The sequence below is a fragment of the Malus domestica genome, chromosome 16 (genome assembly GCF_042453785.1).
Source record: "Malus domestica chromosome 16, GDT2T_hap1".
In the NCBI taxonomy this organism is placed as follows: Eukaryota; Viridiplantae; Streptophyta; class Magnoliopsida; order Rosales; family Rosaceae; genus Malus; species Malus domestica.
Genome location: NC_091676.1, coordinates 2,111,925 through 2,137,170, shown reverse-complemented (window position 1 = coordinate 2,137,170; position 25,246 = coordinate 2,111,925). Strand labels below are relative to the sequence as shown.

General features: G+C 37.4%; 4 protein-coding genes, 1 long non-coding RNA gene and 2 other non-coding genes across 7 annotated transcripts; 2 read left to right on the top strand and 5 right to left on the bottom strand.

The window, feature by feature from the left end:
- Positions 1-385: 385 nt before the first annotated feature.
- On the top strand, positions 386-1,856 carry LOC103403222 (putative fasciclin-like arabinogalactan protein 20). The gene has a single exon (XM_029095921.2). The coding sequence runs from the start codon at positions 488-490 to the stop codon at positions 1,625-1,627; it is 1,140 nt and encodes a 379-aa protein (XP_028951754.2). The 5' UTR covers positions 386-487; the 3' UTR covers positions 1,628-1,856.
- Positions 1,857-2,098: 242 nt separating this feature from the next.
- Positions 2,099-5,861, bottom strand: LOC103402619 (uncharacterized). The gene is made up of 9 exons (XM_008341362.4): positions 5,353-5,861; positions 4,703-4,884; positions 4,250-4,428; positions 3,764-4,048; positions 3,610-3,668; positions 3,463-3,499; positions 3,278-3,349; positions 2,847-3,174; positions 2,099-2,702 (listed from the first exon to the last, which is right to left on the bottom strand). Exons 1-9 carry the CDS (start codon positions 5,486-5,488, stop codon positions 2,310-2,312), a joined length of 1,671 nt encoding a protein of 556 aa, XP_008339584.1. The 5' UTR covers positions 5,489-5,861; the 3' UTR covers positions 2,099-2,309.
- A 5,722-nt stretch (positions 5,862-11,583) lies between these two features.
- Positions 11,584-12,183, bottom strand: LOC139192861 (uncharacterized). The gene is made up of 2 exons (XR_011577345.1): positions 11,975-12,183; positions 11,584-11,794 (listed from the first exon to the last, which is right to left on the bottom strand). It is a non-coding gene; the product is annotated as an uncharacterized lncRNA (long non-coding RNA).
- Positions 12,184-12,191: 8 nt separating this feature from the next.
- On the bottom strand, positions 12,192-13,684 carry LOC103402620 (probable ribose-5-phosphate isomerase 2). Its single transcript, XM_008341363.4, has one exon. It carries the CDS (start codon positions 13,291-13,293, stop codon positions 12,514-12,516), a length of 780 nt encoding a protein of 259 aa, XP_008339585.3. The 5' UTR covers positions 13,294-13,684; the 3' UTR covers positions 12,192-12,513.
- A 3,482-nt stretch (positions 13,685-17,166) lies between these two features.
- LOC103402615 (protein PIN-LIKES 2-like) lies at positions 17,167-19,599 on the bottom strand. The gene is made up of 2 exons (XM_008341355.4): positions 19,157-19,599; positions 17,167-18,858 (listed from the first exon to the last, which is right to left on the bottom strand). The coding sequence occupies exon 2, from the start codon at positions 18,800-18,802 to the stop codon at positions 17,468-17,470; it is 1,335 nt and encodes a 444-aa protein (XP_008339577.3). The 5' UTR covers positions 18,803-18,858; positions 19,157-19,599; the 3' UTR covers positions 17,167-17,467.
- Positions 19,600-19,621: 22 nt separating this feature from the next.
- Positions 19,622-19,704, bottom strand: TRNAL-UAA (transfer RNA leucine (anticodon UAA)). Its single transcript has one exon. It is a non-coding gene; the product is annotated as a tRNA-Leu (tRNA).
- A 3,759-nt stretch (positions 19,705-23,463) lies between these two features.
- Positions 23,464-23,656, top strand: MIR319H (microRNA MIR319h). Its single transcript, NR_161622.1, has one exon. It is a non-coding gene; the product is annotated as a microRNA MIR319h (primary transcript).
- The last annotated feature ends 1,590 nt before the right edge of the window (positions 23,657-25,246 follow it).

Sequence of the window (25,246 nt, the reverse complement as noted above, 5' to 3'; positions counted from 1 at the left end):
GAATATCATTCAACTTCATATAATTCGTCATGCACTATCTTAAAGGAATAAATAATACTGCATTTGCATGGCGTGTGACCTCACACTACTACCCATTGGATCTCCTATTTTATTTAAATGTACTCATATGTAAATATTTTATTATTAAAATAATAGACGAGGATAAAAGTAGTGGAAATGAGCTGAGTCATTGTATGATGGTGTGGATCAATTTTCGATGATTAATTTAACAAAATCTATGGTTTGACCAAAAAAAATCTTGATAAAAAACTGAAAAGAAATAAATTTTAATTAACGAAAAAGAAAAATGAAGGAAGAGAATGCAATTTCTCCAAAATTGTACAACATCAGGGGTGTAATCGTCATTCAAAGCAACCCGCTTAACAAACTAGTCGTAACGAACACCCTAGCGTCAACAAACCCCATCACGCCACGTGTTCATGTTTGGCGCCAAAACAAGAACGAACAGTGTCTAAATTTACATCGAATGCCACTTTCACTCTCACTCGCACTCTGCAACCCAACGAAATCCCACTCCAAGGAATCAAAATTCCTCCTTCTGATTCTCGAATCTCCTCCGCACAACCAACCATCAATGGAGGCGCCGCTTCTCGTCTCCCTCATCCTCCTCTCACTCCTCTCTTTCTCATCCGCGCTCCCCGCCCAGGCCATCCAAGATGCCGCCGAAATCCTCTCCGATTCCGGCTACGTCTCCATGGCGCTGACTCTTGAGCTCGTATCCCAGTCCCTCGTGCTGCAGTCCCCCTCCCTCACCATCTTCACTCCGCCGGACACCGCCTTCACCAAATTGGGTCAACCCGCCCTCTCTCTGCTCCAATACCACTTCTGCCCTGTTCCCCTGCCCCTCCAAACCCTCAAATCCCTACCCTCTGGCAGCAAGATCCCGACTTTACTCTCCGGACACTCCCTCTCCGTCACCACGCCACCCTCCGGCGCCCCAATTTCGCTCAACAATGTCAAGATCACTTCCGGGTCGCCCATTTACGACGACGGGTTCCTCATCATTTTCGGAATCGATACCTTCTTCGACCTCAATTTTCATCTCCCGATACCGACTCCGATCCCCGTTCCAGATCTGGTCTGTGGGTCTTCTTCCCCGCCGTCGTCCGCCAGCGGCACAACTGCAATTAGGTTTCCCGGAGCTTCCTGGTTCGAAGAAGCGAGTGAAATGCTGAGGTCCAATGGCTACAATGTCATGGCGTCGTTCCTCAACTTGCAACTTCTGGGTTTCAAGAACGCGACTCCAATGACCGTGTTCGCTCCTCTCGACCAAGCGATGGACAACCCACTGCAAGAACCCTCGATCTTTCTGCGACACGTCGTTCCGTGCCGGCTGATATGGAGCGATTTGGCTGGTTTCACAGACGGCGTTGTGCTTCCGACGTATATGCAGGATTTTACCATCACCATCTCGAGGAACGGCAACGTTTTGCTGCTGAATGGAGTTCCAGTCTTCTTCGCCAACATGTATTACGGCGACACCTTCGTCATTCACGGCCTCCGCGAGACTCTTGCCATGCCGGAGACGCCGGAATCGGCCGATGAGTCTTCGCCGGGAAGTGGAAGAACCGACGATGAGGTGCCTTTTTATAATACTGAATTGTGAGATCAACTTCTGTTAAGTGCTGTTAATTTCTTGCAAACAAGTTCAATTTTTTACCGAAGAATTTTTTGGGTCGTCAGCTTTTCTTGTAATTAGATGGAAAGTTGGTGACTTTTATTGTAATTTTCGCTCGTTCTTTTGTATCTGATGCGATTCAAAGGGGGCAAAATTAGCAAATGCAAAGATATCAGTTCAGTGAAAAAATTCAAAGACTTTAGAATTTTACAAGATTTCTTCTGTGAACAAATTTTGAAGCTATTTCAGCAGATTAGTTAAACGCTCAGTTATCATTTTGGCTTCTGAGCTGAATTAATTTCGCTCGAAAATGTGATATTTTCGTCATTTGATCGTTGATCTTTTCCGTTCATTTGATCGTTGATCATTCCGTTCTGAAACAAAACCGAGTTCAGCAATGTGTCTGATTCCAAAACTGAGATTATGAAGGCATATACTCAGAAGGAAATGGGAGACGGATGATCAACAATATCTAAATTGCTTTTACTATACACAACAAACCAGATACAGGACCGGAACTGCTATTAGCTCCCAGGCCCCGACCACAACTCGTAATGGAACTTCGCTCCACTCGGTTTTTTCTTTTTGATATTTCAATCCGAAAAATAATGACGATAACAAACCCTAATTGTATAACCGATTTCTACTCTGAGACCTACTACTTCTACTACTAGACTTCATTTGATGTGCTGGAACCGCTCCTTTTGCTCCTGCCTTTTATTGGCAAGGATGGTTTTGCAAACTCTTCCTCCGTTCTGGGGCGGTTTGCGTAGAGTACCCAGAGAACAAGGCACAGCAACACTCCAACTGAAATCAGCGCCAATCCTGCATTCAAAATTTTCAGGTAATGGTCCAGTGGAGGACAGTAACTTGACGTGATTGTTCGAAATGTGTCTCGAACAAAATTACAATCCTGGAGGCTCAGTAAAGGCGGGGTGTAGTGCTGAAGGGCATAGCTCTCGTTAACAGCTGCAACAAGCTGATTGTAGATGTCCGGGCTCACCCTTCCGACAGTTGTGCACATCCCGGATGCTGAGACTTCACATATATAGTTCTTCCAAACCTGAAGAATTCACACAACCAAAATAAATGGGATTAAGCAAACCATCGGCAATTGTTTCTCTAATCTATTAGTTCCACAAATCAAGCAGCTTCCAGTAGAATATATAAAGACACCAACTTAATAGTCATAGTCGACGATTCTTACCAAAGAAGCATTTGAAATAGACACATCTTGGTCCCCACATTGGCTGTCTCTCAGTTGAGAATCGTACGGGTAACAGAGAGGTGGCATCAGAGGCCCTGACTGATTGTAATAGTATGGGTATGGACTGGTGGGGGAAGGATACGTATTGGCATAGGTGTAGATGAACTGGTTGACAACATTGACAATGTCATTTACAATTTGTTTACTCTGGCTAAGAGTCTTGTTTGTGGTTCTCTGGTCAACACATGGAAGGATACTGCTAAGTGCTGTTTCGGCGTGAGGATGTTCTACCCATTCTTCCATGGCTACACAGGTGTCGGAAACAGCACTGAAACACAATCACCATAGAAATGTATTGAGTTGCTGATTCACTAGACAAGCAAATAAATACCTAAACAGAAACATTTCAATCAAAGATTACATATTCTTACTTGTTGAGGATCACAAAAACTCCGGAAAGAATGAACGTAATTGCCACAAGTAGCCATCCACTAACAATAAATCTGCAACAATATCACAGCTTTGTCAGACAGAAATATGAAGACACTCCAGAATGTGAAGAGTAGTAGAATTATTACAAGTGTAGCAAAATAGCCAAAGTACAAGGGCAACTTACATGTGGATCGCATGTTGGTGCCTAAGGAGGGACAGAACTGCAACAAGATACATCAGTCAGTTGAAATTGAAAGTTGGCAAATTTTCCAATAAACAAGAGGAACAAATAATAGATTTCATTCATCAGTTTGTTTATGTTGTTACGTACAAAGACCAATCACAGCTAAGAGAAGCATCACTGCTGCCACGGTGATTAAAGATGAACGCCTGCAACAATCAACTCAAAATTAGTCCATAAAAAACATAGGGTTTCAGTATAACCCGTTAATTAAATTGTAGTACTGAAGTTTATGGACACATACACAATATTGAAGACTCTTTTTACTTTAATGGAATTTTCACTTGTCTTCTCCGTTAGTGTGTCCGCTGCAGTGTTAAGATCCACATTCAGCTTGTCAATACCATCCATGACATCAGAAGGTAAGAAAACCTGGGCCACGCTAATAGCCTTTGCAAGGGTCAGATACTCCGTGACATTTCTTAGGGTCTGCACAGTGTAGTCCGACTGGTTAACAACATAATTTAGTGTGTGCATCACTTCGTCATGAAATTCATCTTGCCCAACAGAAAGAAGAATACATCCAGTCCTGTGTGAAGACATAGTTTATCATGTTAGAACTGTGGCACACAAGAGACAGATAACTTAACGAAACTGCCTTTCTAGCACAACAGACAGCCAATACGATAAGGTGCTCACCTAACTAAGTATAGCATAAAAACTTTCCTACGCTACATAAAAATGCTCATTATACAATCTTAAGTCAAAAATATGAAGTTCAGAGCTTTACGCAGAAGCACATGTGAAGACCAGTAGCATAATCAAGCATATTCTCTGCGAGCGGTGTGATCCTTCACCTTTAATGTTTATCTTCCATCCACAGCAATGATGAACCACAAGTACCATGCCAAAAGCAACAAACCACAAGACGGCAATAATGAAACCAGCAGCACCCGTAAATCCAACGGACTGCAGAAAATAGAGATCACATTACTAGGGAAATGATGGTAAACTTATACGTACTAGTAACAATATAATCCGGCTCAAATTACCATTTTTTAACAATATATTGATCTAACACTATTCACAAAGGTGTAGATAATTGCATTTAAAGGAAAAGCAGGAGCAATACTAATAAGGTGAACAAAGAACACGAAATTCTGTAACATAACAACCAGATTCTGCATCTTTATACCGATACTGGAGGTACACCATAACAATGCAACAAGGAATCAAGACTTACTGCCCAGTAATGCCGATTCACAATGTCCCAACCTCCCCGATAACGCTTAAACCGACTGAGAATATCCGGCCTGTTGGTCCTTTTCGCCGCCAAAACAAGCGTCCCTTGCGGTGCATCGCTTGGCCCCGGAGATTGAGCAGTCTCCTCGATTCCATTTGTCCACGACCCCAGATTTTCATCCACTGCAAATACAACAGACCAAAAAATTACAAAGTCAGAAAGCTGCAAAATTTCGGCAGTTGAGACTGAGCCGTTTAGACTTAAAAAAGACTCAACACTTTTTTATTCAAGCGATATTCTGATTTAATCTAATCTAACTTTCGGGAAGAGGAATTCGAACTTGGGTCTGCAAAAATATTCGAACTTCAGGTTTGTAACAAAAAAAAGCATTTGCCTTGTTTGGTTGCGGATCAAAAGCGGGAATAAAAGATCAGATTTTTTCTAAAAATAAGAACAAAGACGAAAACCGAAAAACTGGAATGAATTGCGACCGAAGGTTTATGCATTTTCCCATTTGTCTCGAAACCAAAAACACCAATGGCTCCAAAAAAAATCTCACTTTCCATTTCTCCCACCACTAAATCCTCCGCAGCAACCGGAAAAGCACACGAGATCCGACCCCGTTTCAAAAACCGAATTCAGAAGCGTACCTAGACTAAATTTCAGAAGATCTCTGGTGGGTACGAGTCCATTCCGAGCCAGACCCGACACGCAGCTCGCAGAACCCAGAAAGAAGAAGAAGCAGCAGCAGAGAGCGGCGGTGGAGGAATCCGGCAAGCGCTCCATTTGCAGAGTCGTCTGACACTCTCTGTTCACCAAAAAACTCAGACCGAAATCCGGATAAGAATCGAACCCATTTACAAGATTTGGTTTTGGAAGAAAACCCAAATCTTAAATAAGTGTAATCAATTAACCGTTTGTGTCAGTGTTGTAATCTGATTACATTTCTTGGCGGTGAGGGAGATTTATAAGAAGAACCAACGTCACATGGGGAGGTGGGGTAAGTGCTGATTAGAGAAGGGAGAAACCGAAAAAGGCGGGTGTGAAACGAAAAAAAAAGCGAGGTTTAGGCGCCTCGAGCCTCAGCTCAGCTGCTTGCTTACACTGTTTCCTTTCCGTCCTTGTTGAAATACACTCCATTAAGCAAGCAAATCCACACAGTGTTTTAATTATTTATTTATTTATTTATACCACTTCTCTCTTTTTGTCCTTTCTGCTTTTATTCTTTTTCCTTTATTTTCTTTATTTTCTTTATTTTCTTTATTTTATTCTATATACTTTTGTGGCATGTAAATTGCAAGAAAGGTATGAGAAATATAATTGGATTTTTGAGATCTTGTTATCTTGACTAACATAGAATCAAATAACAAGTTGTACGACTAAATATTTGGTGTATTTGGATTGCCCGTAATGTTATTATTTTACTTAAATTATAACATGCGTATTCGTTATTTACTAATTTATTCTGGAATTAAATCATATCAATTTTGTCCTCTGTTCATAAATACTAGAAAAATAGTAACACCATATGATGTCGTCATTTCCATTACACAAAAATTCCTCTAGGCGACAAAATAGAATTGCTAGTAGAAATGCTCGAATGGTGGATTTCGACAACATGCTTCGATAGGTTTTACTCGGCATAGGCTTCCTCGGCACCTATCGACATGCCTGTTCGGCACAAGCATGCGATGTAGCACGACAAATGACTACATATGCACCAGGCACTTCGACGAAATGCATTGCTTAAAAAAAAAACTACCAGAAAAAAAATTACACATCATTTAAAAAATGTGTTAATCTTTAATTTTAGAACATTCTAAATGTTAAAATCCTGAATATACCGCTATTCTCGATGCCGTGATGGGCAACCATACACAAGTCTTTGTCTTATGTTAGTAGGGGCTGCTCAGAAACATTTTCATTTTTATTTAAACGAAGTTGTCATTGCAAATGAAATAAATGCCTCCATTCTCCTCTAGTGCCGTGGGCGTAGTAATATAAAAAAGCAGTACGTAATTAATTAATTAAAAAAATAAGTGCTTTTGCAGAAAAAAATTATATTAATCAAGAAGCATGACAAAAGTGGAACACTTTGATTCAATCGGATCCTCTTTCGGATTCGGTAGCGGATGAGAACAAAACGGAAGCATCTCCAAAGAACGGGACGGAACCGGCTTTTTTTGACAATTTGCAACGTTGCTTTCCATATTTATCTCTCAATTATCATTTGCTAACCATTTTTTTTATATTTTTTTTATTTATAGTGTGTTCGTTTAGGTTAGGTGCACTCTAACGTCGTAATCTTGTGTTATATTTGTAGGTTGAGACCAGAGAGGTATGGATGATATCGGTCAAAGATTAGAACTCGTCAATTTTACATTTAATTTTATAATTTGCTAAAAATTGTGTACTTGCAGGCATTAGTTATTTTGCGACATGTATGCATAAATAATTCATAAAAATAAATACACAAATATTAAATTTATATACACACGTTAAATAATAAAATGTAAAACATAAACAGAGATTGTATTAGACCAAAAGAAACTGAGATTGCGACATATAGGTCGGCTGGCCGATTAGAGAGGAGATTTTTCTAAGTTTTGGGTGTTTAAGCGATCTTCCATATATGTTAGTACAAGTAAAGAAAATTGTATATTATAATTAGAGGCATGAGGACCGTGATTAGGGGAAAAGTATCCTTGTCAGGTTCTTTTTTTAGGATCTTAGGAATTCCGTGATCTTACATGTTCATCGTACATCGTGCGGTCAGAAATCATTTAAAATTTAAAATTTAAAATTAAATATGAATAGTATTTAACGAAAACTGACCGTACGATATACGATAAACGGAGGAGATCACAAGATTCTAAGAAAAGGATCCGGCGTGATTAGGGACTAAGCAAAGCTTAGGGATGGGGACATGTGGGACCCAGCCACACTACCTACACTCCTACTAAACACGAAATTAGGCAGCCCCCCAAACAACATCAAAAGCAGCGCAATCAGTGCCGCACGAAACACCTGATCCCTCCACCCCTCAAATCCTGCTATTTTACTGCACTATAAACATATTGCTAAGAGTCGTGCTACACTAATCATCTAATTGTACTAACGATTTTCATCATTTGCTTACAATTTTCACCATTTGCTGATGAACGTTGTGTCAGGGTTAAGATTAAAACATTAAAACTAAACAATTTATGTTTCATCTTTGATATCAAAATTCATAGGTGTGATTGACCTTGCATTTTCAGATAATTTTCTAGTTCGACTTCTAACTAAGTATGGTGTTACTAGTTTTTTCATTATTAGAGAAACGTCCAGAGTTTGAATCTTCTATCTCTTACCGATTAAAAAGAAACGAAGCAGAACGAAATATTGTTATTCTTTGTAGTTGGTTCAGGATGATGTAGCTTAACTTAGCTTGGCTTAACCGTTTTATATGGAGTTGTTTGAGGTCTAAATCAGAGGGAGGGGGAGAGAGACAATGCGAACCAGCTAACACATATGATGGTGCATGTCTAAATCAATTAAGCAACCATGTTCATACAGTTTTAGTCTCAAGGCAATCGGATAGTGACCAAAATAAAAGACAAATTAATTAAGCATGCTTGCATTATTGTCTGCTACATAAGACATATTCCAATGTCGTATATGAAAATATGGCACATATAACTTGTACCGTAGTATGTAACACGGGTGTCAAATTCCATCTTCTGTTCCAGAAAGAAAGCTCCATCGAAATTATTTAATCATTCAAATGTACTGATTAAATTGAAGGTATAAGTATCAAGTAACATATTCATGAAAAACAGTCTATTTTTTAATTATTTAGCATAATAAGATAGGCACATTATGCTCATGCATGCAGTGCGGATTTAGCATGAGGCGAATGGTTGTCAATGACTTCTAACAGCTTAAAAAATTGTATGCATATTTGTGTATTGTATTTGACCGTATAAACAGCTAGGAAAAGCTGAATCACAACTTTGTTCTCCTACTTCTTCTATCTTTATTTATTTATTATTATCATCCTTGTCTTTCTTTAATCTCTTTTTTTATCACTAAATACTCGATGAAATGGCTCAGTTGACAAGTCTTGATAGTTTTCAACATTACTTCACAGTTTCCTATAGCCACCTTTGACAAGCTTCTACAAATCATCGAAGTTGTTAGCACATGTTGGCAATAATCGACAAGTTGTTACCAGGTGCTCAACGAAGTGGTCCAAATTTTTTTTTGTCAAAATCATGATCTCATTTATTTGAAAATCTTGACTCCGCCACTGCATACACACATATCAAATAAGACAATAGGATAGCAATATACCCATACATACATATAAGATTATCTCTTCGTGTTATTATATTATTAGCATGAGATGCTTATGCTACGCAGTACATCCATGGCCCCATACATGCATTAACGGCAAGCTGGCTTTAGAAAAAAGAGATGACAAGGGGGACCAGGGGAAGCTGAAAAGTGGTGCATGCATGTGATCAATGATCGGATCCAATACATTCCTCCAGAAAGCTATCTTCTCCCTCACCAAAAAGATTGATAAAACAATTGTGCATTTCTTGAATGCCACATAAAGGAAAGTGACTCTCAGAGAAATGGATACGTCCGTACGTATATATGCGACACATGGTGAAGTTTCATGGTGCTGGAGGTGGTTCCTTCCTGATAAATTTGTCTTTAGATCTAACCCAAGCGACACCTTAACAATGCTCATGTGTATTTGTACATTTGTGACACGAAATATATGCAGAGATTTCTAATGTTATCGTATCTGCCGTTTGATTTTGGGTGTCCATTGGTGTAATGGCATTGATTTTGGGTGTCCATTGGTGTAGTGGCATCGGCAGCCGCTATAATAATGTTTCGGCAAATACAGTTGGGTCGTCCTCATGGTCATTAGTAGCTTGGGACAATGTTATGGCCAAGGCCAGTCAAGCATGAATGATTTTAAGTTGTTGATGTATATTGGTTCTTTGTCACTCTTTTAAAATTGAGATTCTTTACGGACTCATTTCATGTTTTTAGCATAATATTTTATATTGATGGTGCGAAAACTAACATTAAATGTGAGGTGGCTGAGAGTCCTACTTTTAAGAGTCTCTTTAGATCAGCAGCATAAGGATCAAAATCCTAACATTTCTTTTTGCCCCTCTACATTTCAGAATAATTATTTTACGGGTCGTTCCATTGATCTTCTTTAATTTGATCCGCAGGACGAAAGTTGAAAAGAATGTATGAGAGTTAAAACTAAATGTATGAATAGCACCATCATACTTTATAACTTTTTAGGGCACTAAAGGAAGGCTAAAGAAGTAAAAGATGGTTGTAGAATCCACCAACCATAGCATAATTTGGATCTTGGCGTTTATGGGATGAAAAGGACACCACCCAGAATGTGAACATACCAATGGTTTTACTTTTATGTGAAGCTATAATCTATTGGCTTTTGGTCTGGTTTGTGGAAGGCTTGGCTGGATTTTGGTACATTGAAGGCCATTTAATTTCAGATAAATGATAATCCCATACTTTTTCTGCCCTACGCCTTTATTGTAATCTTCTTCATCGTTTCTTTTTCTGTTTGATTTATTCAATCTAATGATCTTAAATAAAGAAAAGCGTACAAAATAAGCAAAAAAATGCATGGTTATCATTTCCGTTTACCAGCTGCTTAGCAAATTAGCAATCAATCCACCCTACTCCAAAATCATAATAATTCCACTAGAAAGTAATAATGGCCTACTAATGACTAATTGAGAGTGATATCTACAAATCAGAATCTTTTAATAACTAACTAAGCACACACTAATACTCCATTGGAGCAACTTGCAATTTACCCCCCAACTAGCATTCAGAATTCCCTTTCAGGCTTTCACCTTTTCAGACTATTGGTGCAAGAGCTTACCGCCAAAAGAGAAAAAGAGAAGGGACAAGGATTGTCTGTCCTTTTTTTTCCATGCCCTTCTGTTTATGTGGTCACGGTTAAACCATATCAACATTTTATATTACTATTCATTTTTGTTTTATTATCTTTATAAAAAAATAATATAAAATGTTAACGTGACTTAACCGTGACCACACAAAACAGAAGGACATGAAAAATAGGAGAGCAGACAATCCTTGTCCAAAGAGAAGGGAGAAAGTAAGAAGAGCTTGCCTTCTAATCTATCAATCAGTATCTGCTTTTGCTTTTGAAACCCCAAGAGAAATTTCCACCTACGGCCCCTAATCACAGTATTTAGGGATAATGGCCGACTAATTACCGACGGATCAAGGACTAGTTTGCATTGCAATTTGCAACCCAAGAAAATAACTGGGCCAGAAGATTTGGAGATCAAACGGGTTGGGCTCAAATAATGGGAAGTTGGGCCCAACACCGAAAGTTCATCTATGCAAATTTCAGACCAAAACGAGTAGCAGAACCAAACCCAAAAACGAAAAACAGAAAAGAGGAGGCATGTGGAGTTGTGCACCAGAGGAAAATTACTCCACGCATTCAGAAAGTCTGGTTTTGAGACAATAAAACGTCCAATGCACTCGTTACTTGCGCAAATATTTGTCAATCATTCAGGACGCATGAACCGGGCAGTTCAAGTCGAAAATTCTAAAATACATCAATGTATGACGTACCTTGCTGAATTCAACGGCTAAATGTGCACTTAAGAATTCAAGAGAATTAGACGGGTGGATTAGAGTCACTTGGTGCATAATAGGACTCCAAAACAAGGGTCATGTTTGTATAAATGTTAAAACTCCTATCATAATATCTAGAGAGAGCAGGAAAAATGTCTGTATTATTTAAAAAGATTCTGTCAGCAGACAAGATCTAAAAAGAATGCCAAATTCTGTGATCAAGGTTGAAAAGAACAGGCGTTTGCTCTCCACCATTCCAAAGGAAAAAGGAACACAATCAGCATATTATCTTGTAGCATATTACCTCATTGCAAAAAAACAGGACAATGCTTAGGACTCTAGGTTGAAATTCCTTAAAACTGATGTTCAAGTATTGCTATTCTTGAACACCCTGGAGATTGCGTGCAACCGATCGATACTAATTCGTCGTGTCCCCTGCCATTTGAGGTTTGAGGTTTGAGTTTCAATTCATGTTCCTTGATTGAGATTTTCATTGCTCAATTTGTTTTGGTCTATATCTGTATGCTACATCAGAGTATCCAACACTCGAATTGGAAAAATTGTTGAGAAACAAATTCTAAAGCTGTAGCAAGAACACTTGGGAACAGTAGTTACCTTATCAATTCCTGTCTCGCTAGTAATCTCCTCAGTAGTATTTGCATCTTAAGACGCCGCTGAACTTTGGACGCCCCGTTACTCCTCCAATTGAAGACGATATCTTCCTGTCCATGGGTTCTCCGCACCAATAAAGAACACCTTTTTAATGACTAAATCACTTGTTTGGAGTGCCGATGGTTAAAAATTAACTCCCAAATCAATCCACAGATGTCTATTTGTAAAATGTGAGAGATTTCCATTAATAACGAGGATGAATTTATATCAAAACAACATAACAACGATCATCGAACAATAAACCAAGAATCCAAACGTTCTAATATTTCTTGCTCAATTGAATCAAAGATAAATTCAGAACGTCAGTAGACCGTCCCCCAAAAAATAGTATAAGTTAACTCTAGGAGAAGAAAACTTCACCGGTTACAATAAACCCCAATCGAACTTCGACATTTCGATTGGAAACCAAGACTATATAAATTACTCCTACCAGTAACAAGTTAGAAACCCATCTCCAACTACCTCCGAATTCGACTTTCAGGCTACTTATTCTTCACCGTTATTCCGAGCTCCCCTGCAACAATCACAGTGGTTGCCATGTCCAGGAACATCCCATGCTCCACAACTCCGGCAAGCTGCAAAATCGCATCGCTGGCCGCCTTCAAATCCCCAATATCTTTCTGGAAATACAAATCCACAATGTAATTCCCATTGTCCGTCACAAAAGGCTTGCCATTTTCGACGAAAGTCCTCAGCTTTCCGACGCAACCCGCGTACTCAAACAAATCCTGGAGCTTTTTAGCAGTGAATTTCCAGCAGAATGGCACAATCTCCACCGGCATCGCCAGCCCGCTGCCTCCCAAATGCTTCACGAGCTTCGACTCGTCGACGATGCAGACGAATTTCTTACAAGCACCCTCCACCATCTTCTCCCTCAAGAGGGATCCACCTCGGCCCTTGACCAAATTGAGGTGGGGATCGACCTCGTCGGCGCCGTCGATCGCGAGATCAAGAACAGGGTGCGAATCGAGGTCCGACAACGGAATTCCAAGAGACAGGGCTTGCTCGTGGGTCATTTTCGACGTGGGTATTCCTACAATGTTCTGAAGCTTCCCCTGTTTCAAAAGCTCGCCGATTCGGTTGACGGCGTGCTTGGCGGTGGAGCCGGTGCCGAGACCGAGGACCATGCCGGACTCAACATACTCGACGGCCTTGTAGGCGGCGATTTTCTTCAACTCGTCCTGGGTTAGAATCACAGACGATGTAGGAGGTGATAGAGGGGAGGAGGAGGTCGGCGGAGGCAACAAAATCCCAGCTTCCATGGCCGGATTGTGAAGAACCCAATATAAAAATGGGGGCAACAAAAAGAAACTATTACTGGGCTATCCTAAAATATAGAGAAAATCAAAACACAGAATTTGGATTTAATAAAACGAATAAAAAATGCTATCTTTTGAGATATTCAAGCATTTGGGGAGACCAAAAATGGGAGCAGAGTTAGGGATTTTGTATCTAGGAATGTGTGGCGGTCAGCATTTGGGGCCAAAGGTCAGAGAGAAGAGGAGGAGGAGGAGATAGGGTTTGTGAGGAGGCGGAGTTGGGGAAGGAGTTGTATTTATAGGGGAACAATGAACGTGGTGGGAGATGGGAAATTGTTGGGTGGTTTTAAAAAATCTGCTTTGAAAATTGAAATTGGAGGAGATTGGGGGTACTATTTACGCGTGGTGGGAAAAGATTTTCTAGGAATGATGGAACCCTACTCTGGAGAAATTTCCTATTGTGACCGGAACACGAAAAGAATATTACATGTTTTTATATAAGTGATGAAATTTTTTATTTTTTAAGTTATTAAATTTCTAACACATATATCATATTATTTATATACTGACACGTGATATCTCATTATGTGTACCGGTCATATTGAAAAAACTCTCGTATCCCTGCGGGGGCACTTCTTTCAAGTACTCCTTTCTTTTCTTTTTTCTGATTAAAAGAAAATTACTTTTTATTTTTATATGTATTGAAATAGATTGCCACTCAGTAATGATATTCCTATTACAAGTAAAACGTTTTATGTTCGAATCTCGTTGATAGTGAATTCGATACTAAATTAAATTGTCTATTGTGTGGCTTAGCCAAACTTCCTCTCCCTTTAGTGTAAAGAATATTGATGTACTAAAAAAAATTATTAAAAAAAGAGTTGTTTTTGGTTAGATTCTGAGATAGGCTTTTGGGTTTAACTTTAATTGTTAGTTAAATTTATTGTTTTTGAGAAAAATGGGCAAAAGAAGTTGCATTTGGTTGAAATTAAGCCAAAATGCAATTTCAATTGAAAGGGTATTTGGTGTATATATTGGATTGTTTAGCTACTCAACAATTAACAACATTCGTTAAGTTGAATTTGACATTTTGAATGGACTAGTAACAACAAACGACTAACAACTTTACCTTCCTATTTTTGTTTTCAATTGAAAAAGTGTAGAATTTAGCACTGAACTTTACCAACACGCTGCGATTGAAAGTTGAATTTTTTTTCCAAATTCTAGAAAATGTTTTTAGTCATTATAGAAATCCAAAAGCACAAAACTTAAAAAAAAAAAAAAAAAAAAGAAAAAGACGTTTGATATCATCCATCGAGTATGGCATTGTAAGGAATGACAAGAAATTAGAGAAAAGGACATCCATTTTGTTATGCCCTTTGAGTTGAGTGGAGTATTTGGATTAAATTGAGCATATGGTAATAGATCAATGGCTAGGAATAAAATGCCATATGAATGGAATCAGATTAACCCTTTTTATGCTTTTTTATTATTCTTTTTTATTATTTTATTAAAAATTAAAAAAGGCATGGTGGGGGATGGATGGGAAACAACGCATGCTGCAGCTGCATGGTCCATTGTGATTTGCCTTGCTTCCTCTTATTTACAATTCTCCGCATATTCCCCATCACCCGGATTCCCTTCCTCTCTTTCTTTTGGCGCCATATCACCGTCACCCTATAATTAACTTTTTAGTATTAAAATATGATTTTTCGTTAAAGTGAACAATACCGGGTGTTTTTCATTAAAATTCCATATAAGAAAACTAATGAAAAATACTTGAAACTTTGAGTTTTAACGATAAAGACAAAATAAAAGGTAAAGTGAATAGTAACAGGATTGACTTTTTAGTGTAAAAATGTAGTTTTTCGTTAAAGTTAACGGTACCGATAACTTTTCATTAAAGTTTCCTATATATATTTATATTATATAATATTTTCTTAAATGATCCAAATTTCTTAGCAAATAGTCCTTTACCACAATAATGAAAAGGAGTTGAGCCTTACATACTATGAATTCGAATCCCGTTAGTAACTAATATAACATCTAATCTAACAAAATTTATCGTTTTACAAAAAAAAACATATACACAACACGTTTAGAAGTATTTTTAGAATGACTGAAAGTGCTTTTAGAGAAAATGTTTTAAGTGTTTTTTCAAGGTTCGCTTGCGTTTTACTTATGATTGGTTCCAAGATTCACTTGCATTTTCATTAAGGATTGGTTCCAAAACATTTTCACCAACAACGATTTCAACATTGTTTGTTCAAACATATTTATTATTAGGCAATCGTCATATGCTTTTTTTTTTAAAAAGAACTATTATTAAACGAAAATGGATTATTCGAAACTATTATATTATTTTATGCAAGGGAGGGGGATTTCAAACCGGAATGCATCGATAGAAACTCAACACTCTATCAACTGAGATATTCCTCGCTTTAGCATTTTCTTAATATTTTTTGATTTTGCATTGCCAAACCTCACGTGTTACAGGTTGATGAGTAATAAAATTTGTATGTCATGAATTTACTATGAATGTTTCACAATATTATGTTGTATATTTGCGGTGTCTGTGTAGACGAGTGGAAAAAAGCTGTTTGTTGCAGTTTTTGACGAAGATATTTGCTGTGTGTGGTCCATGAAAAAGACATAAGCGAGTGCCGGGCATCTTCTTGGGAACTCAGTTAACTGTACATGCATTGCATTTGTAATTGGGTTATGTTAAGAAGACTAAGTTTTTAAATTAAATTTGTAAACTAAATGATGTGTCATTAATAAGACTGAGCACTTTAATTAACGTTTAAGTAATAAACCAATCATCAACTTTTATGTCTTTTAATTTTTAAAATTTAATTTTCCTAATATTAACTCTTCGTGATTTGGTAAATTTGGTATTTGTTGGCTTTTTCTTTTGTTTGATTGGCTTCTACGCTTTGTTTTGTTCGTTCATCTGTCCGTGGGCCATTTGCCTTTCACGTCTCTTTTCAAGAAAATTAAATAGGATTCTCTCGTTTCAAATTCTTTTCCCTTCTCTCGTGTCTCACTTTTAAGTCCAGGATTTCTTCGATTTCCATCGTCGAAAAGAAAGTTTTGGTTTTTACCAAAAAAAAAAAGAAAGTTTTGGTCAAAGTGCACCAAAGATCGGGGGTTACATTTGTTTTTGCCTTGAAATTGTCTTCTTAAGCAAAAGCCACCGAAGTCGCACGGATTTTATCACATATTCCAGTCAATGATCAACCTATGAAGGTGCGGGGAAGAATGCTTCTCACCTAGGGGGAGGACTAACCTGAGAACGCAACAATGCACACTCCTCTTAAAATTATTGGTATTTTAAAAATTTAATTGTACAATCCTCATTAATTTTACATCATTCACTTGATTTTCTCTGTACTACTAATTACTTTAACGTGTATTTAATTACAAGAAGTTTGACAATTAAATAAATTAATGACTTATTCTCTATGTAACAAGTTTTACAGGGCTCATAACCTATCACCGACTATATATACTTTGATGCTAGCATGTGTAATAGTTTTGGGAATGAGTGATATGAAATAACCAAGGATAATGATTATCTTGTTGATTGGCACAACATAAAGGTTGCTCTTTTATAATTAAGGTCACTGATTTGAGTCATGAAAACAATATCTTTGTAAAAAGGATAAAGTTCCGTATAATATACATTCCTTTCCCGACCATTACAAAGTGGGGAGCATTGTTGGCTGGAGGTCACCTTTTTTTTTTTTTTTTTTTTTGTTTACTAGTAATTATATATCGTTAAATTTTGGAATGATTATATATTTTCAACATAGGACAAACTAATTTATTCATTTCTTGTGGATTAATAAATAGAGAATCGGTCAGAAATGAGAATAATGGGAACGATACAGATACCTTGGATTCTCATTCCTTAAAAGTAAACATGACACTCCATGTTAACTCCATTTTCCCAAACATCATCATAAACTACCATAAAAATACACCTTTAACACGTAGTTCTGCGAAATTCGGGTGCTAATATTCTTGTTCACAGCTCTGATTTTGGTATTAATGAAGCTTTAGACAATTAATCATCACTGGCTTTTGAGAAATGAAAGAACAAAGGCCAAAAGCCACTTTCCTTCGCCAGTTGCAGAGGTTTTTGTTTAAGAAACAAACCCATCTTCTTCAAACCTCAGACATATGTGACTAATTTAAAGTAGATAGCAATGTACAAGGAAAGGGAGAAGAGAGCGAACACATGCTGCCAGAAGAGGATTGCCGAGGCCTCTCTAACTGCGTAACCCCTCAAGCTGGCTATTGCTCCCAATAAAATTGCACTCGGTGTCGTGTACTGCATCAAGAGCACAAACTTGTACATTGCATCGTCGTCGACCAGAAAATTGAGCTTATCGGCCAACGCCACTATACCAATTCCCACCAGAGGAAGCAGTAAAAGCCTTGCCACAGTTATACCAACAGTTGTCCGGAGGCCAAGCGTAGACTCATTTGGCCCCTCTGCAAGCATACCCCCAAGAATAAGCATCACCGAAGGCACCACTGCACCGGCTAAAATCTCTAAACTGTCTGTGATGAAGGACAGTGGAGCATCATCTCCGAAGAAAAAAGCTTTTAACATTGGCATTGTCCCGATGGTGATAGCCAATAAAGAGGCAATTGTTGGAGGTTGCAGTATGTGCTGTAATGGAGTTTGCTCGGCAACGATTCTCATCCTCTTGACCACCCTAGGTTCAGCCAAACACCTAGCCGACCTGGGACTGTTTCGGCCACCTTCTCCCGAGAGATCAACATCTGGCAAAGTGTTGAGCGAAACGTTTGAGATGCTTTTGAAAACCCTAGCAATAAAGGGTGCCTTGGAAAGCTCGGTTTCTTTTTCTTCAATACCCGGCCATTCAGCTTCTACAAGTAGAGGCCTGCTCGTAACGTTAGGTAGTGGTTCCTCCTTTTCACACCCTTCTTCAACTATCTCATAGTACTCCAACGGAGGCTCCATCATGTGGTAAACAAAGGTATATACAAGAATTACAGCAACCCATCGGGCAAAAGAGACATAAGCCACCCCTCGGGAGTGACAATGCTGTCCAAATGGGTTTTTCGGAGTATGACAGACAGATCCAACAATGGCAACTGGGAGATTTCCAGTATTCCCGAACGCCGTCATGATTATGGTGAATCTGTTCAACTGTGGGGGAGGACTACATATGATCACCACTAAATACCCGAGGAAGCAACCAATAAGCGTACTCACCAACACATTAAATGGGATAAACCACCACTTAATAAAGTTTTCAAGTGTAATCGATCCACCTAGCTCGGTAAAGATTAGACAGGGCAAGAACAAGGCGAAAACAAGCTTGCTGAGGAGCTTAAAAGTAGCTCTGGGTATCAACTCAGTTTTCGGGTGCGAAAGAACCAGCCCGATAACCGTGAGGGACAAAAGTTTCATCAAGGGAACTATTGCACTCATCACATCCCCACTATACTCCAATTTGTTTTTATACAATTCCATAAGATACCGATACACCTTTCCTTTAATTACCAGAAGAACAAGTGTGATATTTCTCTCTGCAATTAGACAAACACAGATTCAAATGAATAAAACCAGACCTAAATTTGAGAATCCACGACATTGATTCAGAACAACATACCAAACGTATGCATGTAACAAAATCAAAGTGCATTATCCGACAGATTAAATTACAACGTGGCCAAGCAAAATTCGACCGAAATGGAACACGGGTTTCGAGGATTTTCACAAAACTTAGCGAACCCAGAAAGAAAAGTGCGTAAGTCAGTACACACAGAATTTAACCTAAATGTCAACGAAATTGCAGTGCTCAGAGAGAGAGAAGAAGAGACTTACAGATAGAGATGATGAGATTGGAGAGGGCTGAACGACAGGTTTGACAACGGGGCGGCGGTGGTTGAGGCTGTCGGAGGAAGATTTGCCGGCGAATGCCTTGACAACAAAATTTGAAGCCAAATAAGACTGAATTACAACTTGTGAGTATTCCTTTTCGGAAGGAGAGAAAATGAGTTGTCTTTTCTTTTCTGAAAACAAAGAGGAACAAAAACAGGAGTCGTCGTCGTCGAGTCCTTCGGAAGTATGAGGTTCTTTTTTTATTTCTTCTTTTTTTGGCGGTTGGAGATTATGCGGTGCTGATCGAAGGAAGGGCGGGCTGGGAACTTTGATAATTTTTTCGTAATGTATTTTGGGCTTTTACAAATTGGGTTTGGGCTTTATTCAAGCGGACTGTTATGTTATGGGCCGTAGATTTTGAAATACTAAATTTAATTGAAAATTAAAATTAAAAAAATTTTAAATTGGTGCTGGCTATGGGGTTCGAACCCATGCGCACTTATGTGCAGAAGATCTTAAGTCTTCCCCCTTAACCTCTCGGGCAAACCAGCTATTGGCTTCTGTTGTACCCGAAAGTGGTTATATACCTTACCAACTAATTTTTGTTTCATATCGGTTGGCAACGATTTGAAACTGCACCGCAACAATGGAAGGTTTATATATTCACACACTTTTCAAAACCATCACTCATTTTAAAATCTATAAAAATAAAAAAGAATTTGTATATAGAAAAGTGGGTGATGATTTTTTATTAGAGTGACAACTCCTTAAGAAAAATATGGTTAGTCGACAATTTCATGACATGTTGTATGTTACGCGTTTACTAACACACAAGTAATGAAAAAGAAGATTTTACGTTGAAATAAGTACATCATATTGCCAAGTTTAGTAGCGTAGGTTTGTATTAAGTAAAACGTTAAAGTAATTGGTTTTATGATAAACAAATCAAGTGGGTGAGTGATTCATTATCATCTCATGTTGAGATCAAATTAAACACGCTCTAAATTCTCGAATTAATATGACAAACCTCACCTTTAATAGGTGAATAGCAAATCATCTTCACGGGAATGATAAATACCCTAAAACTCATGCCCAAATAATCACGCATAAATAGCATTCATTCAAGACTTGTCCCACTTTAAGTTAACATAATTTTTTTCCAACAAGTATACTATAGGATACTGGCATACTGCTATTCCTTAGCTCTTAACAGGTACATTTGTCCAAGTGTCATATTTTGATTGGTTGATTGTCGTAATTTGTTTGAATCAGTTGGGGTCTGTTTTAGGAATGTTTGAGCTTAAGCCAGAAACTAGCTCTCTGTGCTGTAAGCCTGTAACTGTGGATTGTAATCTTTTTTACTCTCCTTCTGTGTTCGATTTAGCTAGGTTGAACTAAGGTTTGGGTTGAAGCCTAGCATGCACAACAACGCAAAAAAAATAATACAAGTAATTTTGCTAAAAATCGTAATCATATATTAATTATAAGCAACACTTTTAAAAAGATATAGAAATAAAACTTAATTCACTGGTAAAAGCCTGGGAAAGGTATAGAACAAAGACTAACATTTTTTCCCTTTCTCCTCTTTTCATCCCATTTCATCTCCTCATCTTATATTCTTTTTTTTATTTTTTTTATTTTAAAAATAATAATATAAAATATTAACGTGGTTTAACTGTATTTGTTCAAATAAGAGGGAAGGGAAGGAGAGTAAAAATAAGAAGAGAAAAATCATACTCTAAAGAAAAACGAGGTGAAATGACAAGTCGTAGAGTGGTACGTTAGATATATACATACACACAGAGACACAGAGACACACATACATATATATGGACTGAGATTCCCTGAATGTTTGTTCTATTTATATGCAGAAAGAAAAGAAAAAGAACACACAGTAAGCGAGCGTGAGTGTGTGAGACTGAGAGAGTACTGGCAGACACTACAAGTCATCAGAAACATCAATTAGCTTCCCCAATCTGCCAAACGTACGCTCTCTTATTTCTTGGAAACTCCACCTCACGTAACAGTTACTTGTTTCCAAATATTCTCTCTTTTCTGCGCGTAGCCAAGTGACTTGTTCATGTAGCTAGCCCTACCTCTACCCTCCAGGGAAAGAAATGGTTGGAAAGGAACTACATTCGTTGGGGACTCGGGATTGGAGCGAACCAGCCCTTTTCTTTTTTGGTTTCAAAATAACTAGCCTTTGGGATCTCTCTCTCCTATTTAACGGCTGCCATCCTCAGCCGGGAATTGAGGAAAGGAATCAACCATATCTTCTGTCCACAGTTGTACGCGTACGAAAAGAGCATATATACTATTACACATTAGGTCATCAATCATGTATTCTGATGCTGCATGATCATCAGCTTTGAGTTTTTTCGTTTTGCAACAATAGTCCATATATTGTAAAGATAATTAAGACGTCTATACTAACTAATTAACTGATCTCTTCGCGGATTACCAATTGGTATTGTGCTGAATGCATGTTATCGAGCCCCTTCTGAGCAAGGTTTCCGTGCTATTGGAGGAAAACACGAGGATACGGCTCTGCAATAACTTTGTATTTTATCATATAGAACTATTGTGTTCTAAAGAAAGTAAGGAAAAAATAGTGGTATATATAAGAGATCTTATGTGGTGAAGACATGATTCACACGATAGAGGTATGAGTCTTTAATAATCTGGATTACTTGGTAGTCTGGCTTTATATCCATTAGATTGATAAGTAAACAGAAATGTTATTTTTTTAATTCAATCTTGACCGTTCATTTTTCGTACTACTGAATAGTTCAAATTATTTTTAAAAATTGCATACAATAGGCCTATATCTATTTTGTCTTTTCTACACTGAAACAAAAACATGTTAATTAAGAAGTGCTCTTGCATGTTCCCAAAATGACACTCTAGGGTTTGCATAACATTAATTGAGATTAGCATATTAAGAGTTTTCTTTCTTATATATGCTATATATACATTCTTTTACCTTTTGCATACTCCTTGATAATTTTTGTCCTTTGATTTTCAATTCATTTGATACGATGGTCAAAAAATTTAAAATTATAAGTGAAAAGTAAAAATGAGTGTGTAGATAAAATTACCCTTGATGATATGGTCGTAGTTTTGTATGCATATGCAACAATTTTTTATTTGAAAGATGAATTTCACATACACTGTTAACTTTTCCCACACCTCTTTTAATGTTTTATCATGAAATTAAATTAATCAAATGAAAAAATAAGATTAAATAGGAGTGATTAAGATGCTAAAAAGACTGAAAGAGTGTATAATTTTTTTATTTAAGATTTAATCTCAGCTGTACATATGTGTGTAGTTGTGGCAGCGAGCCATGAGATATAAGAGTTGATCAGACAAGTGTTTGTGGTGAGCGATCCAGCTGTCTGATGAGATATGTAAAATCAGCTAGCTAGGTCAGCAGAGATGGTACAAAATTAGGGAATTGGATCCGCTCCGGATGTTAATGTCCGGAGCCTGAGGAACAAATCATATGGACCGCTGATTGATATGTAAAAGAAATCAGAGCCATTGGTTTCGTGTGGTGGCCAGAAAAATGAGTTAATAGGGACCATTGGATTGAATTTGTGCGGTCCAAATAAATTGATTCCTAGGTTCCGGAAACTAAGGTCCGGAGCGGATCTAATTCCCAAAATTAGGGAAAGAGATCCTCTCCGAATCTTTTTCTCCAAAGCCTACAGATCAAGTGATCCGGACCTTTGAAATTTGATCCAACTGTTAAAAATAGAGAAGTTAATAAAAACTTTTAAAAGTTAAAATAATTTTTTACCGTTGAATCAAATTTTAAGAGTTCAGATCACTTAATCCGTGGGTTTTGGAAGAAGAGATTTGGAGCTGATGTCTTTCCCAAAATTAAGATAAAGTTGTCCTGTTTGAGTTGAAAGGACTTCGAAAATTTTCAAACATGATATGAATTGGTGCCCTTTACCTCTGCCCTCAATCTCAATCAGTACTGTTTTTTAGATCTGCATGTCGGCGTTTTCACCTTTTATGGCTGTATATACCCTCGCCCTCCTTCTTCCTTTCTCGTCCCTTACCATTTTCTCAGCTGTGCCCTCTGTTATTTCTCTCTTTTCGATCTATGGCAATAAGCCCTAAATTATATAAATATGATTATGTATAGTACTTATTGAACAAGCATGCATCTTCTAGCTGATCAAAACGGCTTGTAATTAATGCATGCATGCAAACCCTATATTATGTGGTCGTGTATTCGCTTCGTTAATTTAATCCCTAGGGTTTTATATATAATGTCGTGTGGGTGGGTTTATATATATATATATGAAAGGAGCTCTTCTTCAGTCCAGTCCTTGGCAGTTTAAGGGCTGGCACTCAGCTGCTGACTCGTTGGTTCAAAAACTCATCATACATTTGCTAAAAGAAGTGGTGTTTTTCTGATCCAACGAAGCAGGAGCCGAGAGGTTGGTTATTGCTGTCACGTCTTGGACTGAAGGGAGCTCCTTACCTATAATTATTCATTCCACAACTTCAAATTTATTTTCTTGGTAAAAAGATTACTAATTATTGGATTTATGAATTGATTTTCTTACTCACAATTTATTTTGCAGTAGAACTTCATGCAGAAACTAAGGAGATATATAAGATGCCTTTGGGAAGAAGCTGGTTTACCTGGATATATGACATATGAGGAGCATGCTTTGAAGATCGATTGTTGAGAATCCAACAGGAGCTGCATACGCCTAGCTAGAAGCTACTTACTGGACTCACTTTCCCGGCTGGAGCTTTGATCATCAGAGGCCGATGTATTGTATTTGTATGGCAAATTAAGAAAGATCGAACTTAGGTATTTAATTGGAGTGGTTTTGTGTACACTCAATTTTTTTGTGTGGACACCTCATTTACTTATTTTGTTTAGGTCACCCATTTTATTTTTCTTTGGACACCCTTTCTCTCTACCCAATCATATTGCGGCTACGCGATTAGCTTGACTCAACGCTAAAGTTTGATCCAAATCAGTTTGTAGTTACCACTTTTGTTTTAAAATTCTATTGGTGTCCAAAGGAAATAATTGTTTTTTTTTTTAATGAATCATGAAGTTTTTTGGGGTAATTTTAAATGAAAACTAATGAAAATAATTTGAAAACTTTGAGTTTTAACGATAAGGACAAAATAAAGGGTAAAATGAATAGTATCAGAATTGACTTTTTAGTGTAAAAATGTGGTTTTTTTTTTGTTAAAGTAAACGGTACCGAGAGCTTTTCGTTAAAGTTCCATAATTTTAAACCACTAAGTCTTTTGGGGTAAATTTTATATGTGTGTAAATTTTTATTTGAAATGAAAGTGATGTGTGTCAAAAGATGAACTTGTGTGCATAAAACCGACTCTTTTTTGGATAAATTGGGCTTAGTAGCCCCTTCACAAACCCAGCCCTTTTTAAAATGCAAAATCTACTCGTTATCTTTGACAAAAATATTTCCATTACTGAAATAATATTAATATATGTTTGACGCAATACTGGTAGATTATTGATACAACATTATAAGTACTTTTGTTAAAAAAATGTTTGTAGAGATTGTTTTCAAGATGAGGGCTAATTTTAATTGGTGGATTTGAAGGGCTAGTAACCCCAATTTATATTTTTTAAATGGTGACTTGTTTTTAATTAACTGATGGTTCAATCGCTCCAATTATAATAAAATAATAGCATTTGCAAATGTGTATGCGCCCATTTTTTTTATAGAGAAAATGAGAAGGAGAGAGGGAGAGATAGAGAGAATGTGGGGAATGAGAGGTTTTTTTGCTTTTGTTTTTTTTTTTAATTTTAATATTGAATGTATTTTAACATTATCTGTATGTGAGGTTTTAATAAAAAATAATAAAATTTGGACATGTAAAATTACATTATTGCTCATTATTTTTTTTTTGTGATAGAAGACTAATTTATCTTTTCATCATCTTTTGGTTGACAAAGAGAGTTTTATTAATTAGTATATATTAGATTAATGAATAATTGAAGATTGAAGAGCAGTGTTTAATTATTTGATTACAAATTTAATTATATTTAATCAAGCAGCTTCATCATATAGATAGAACCTACAA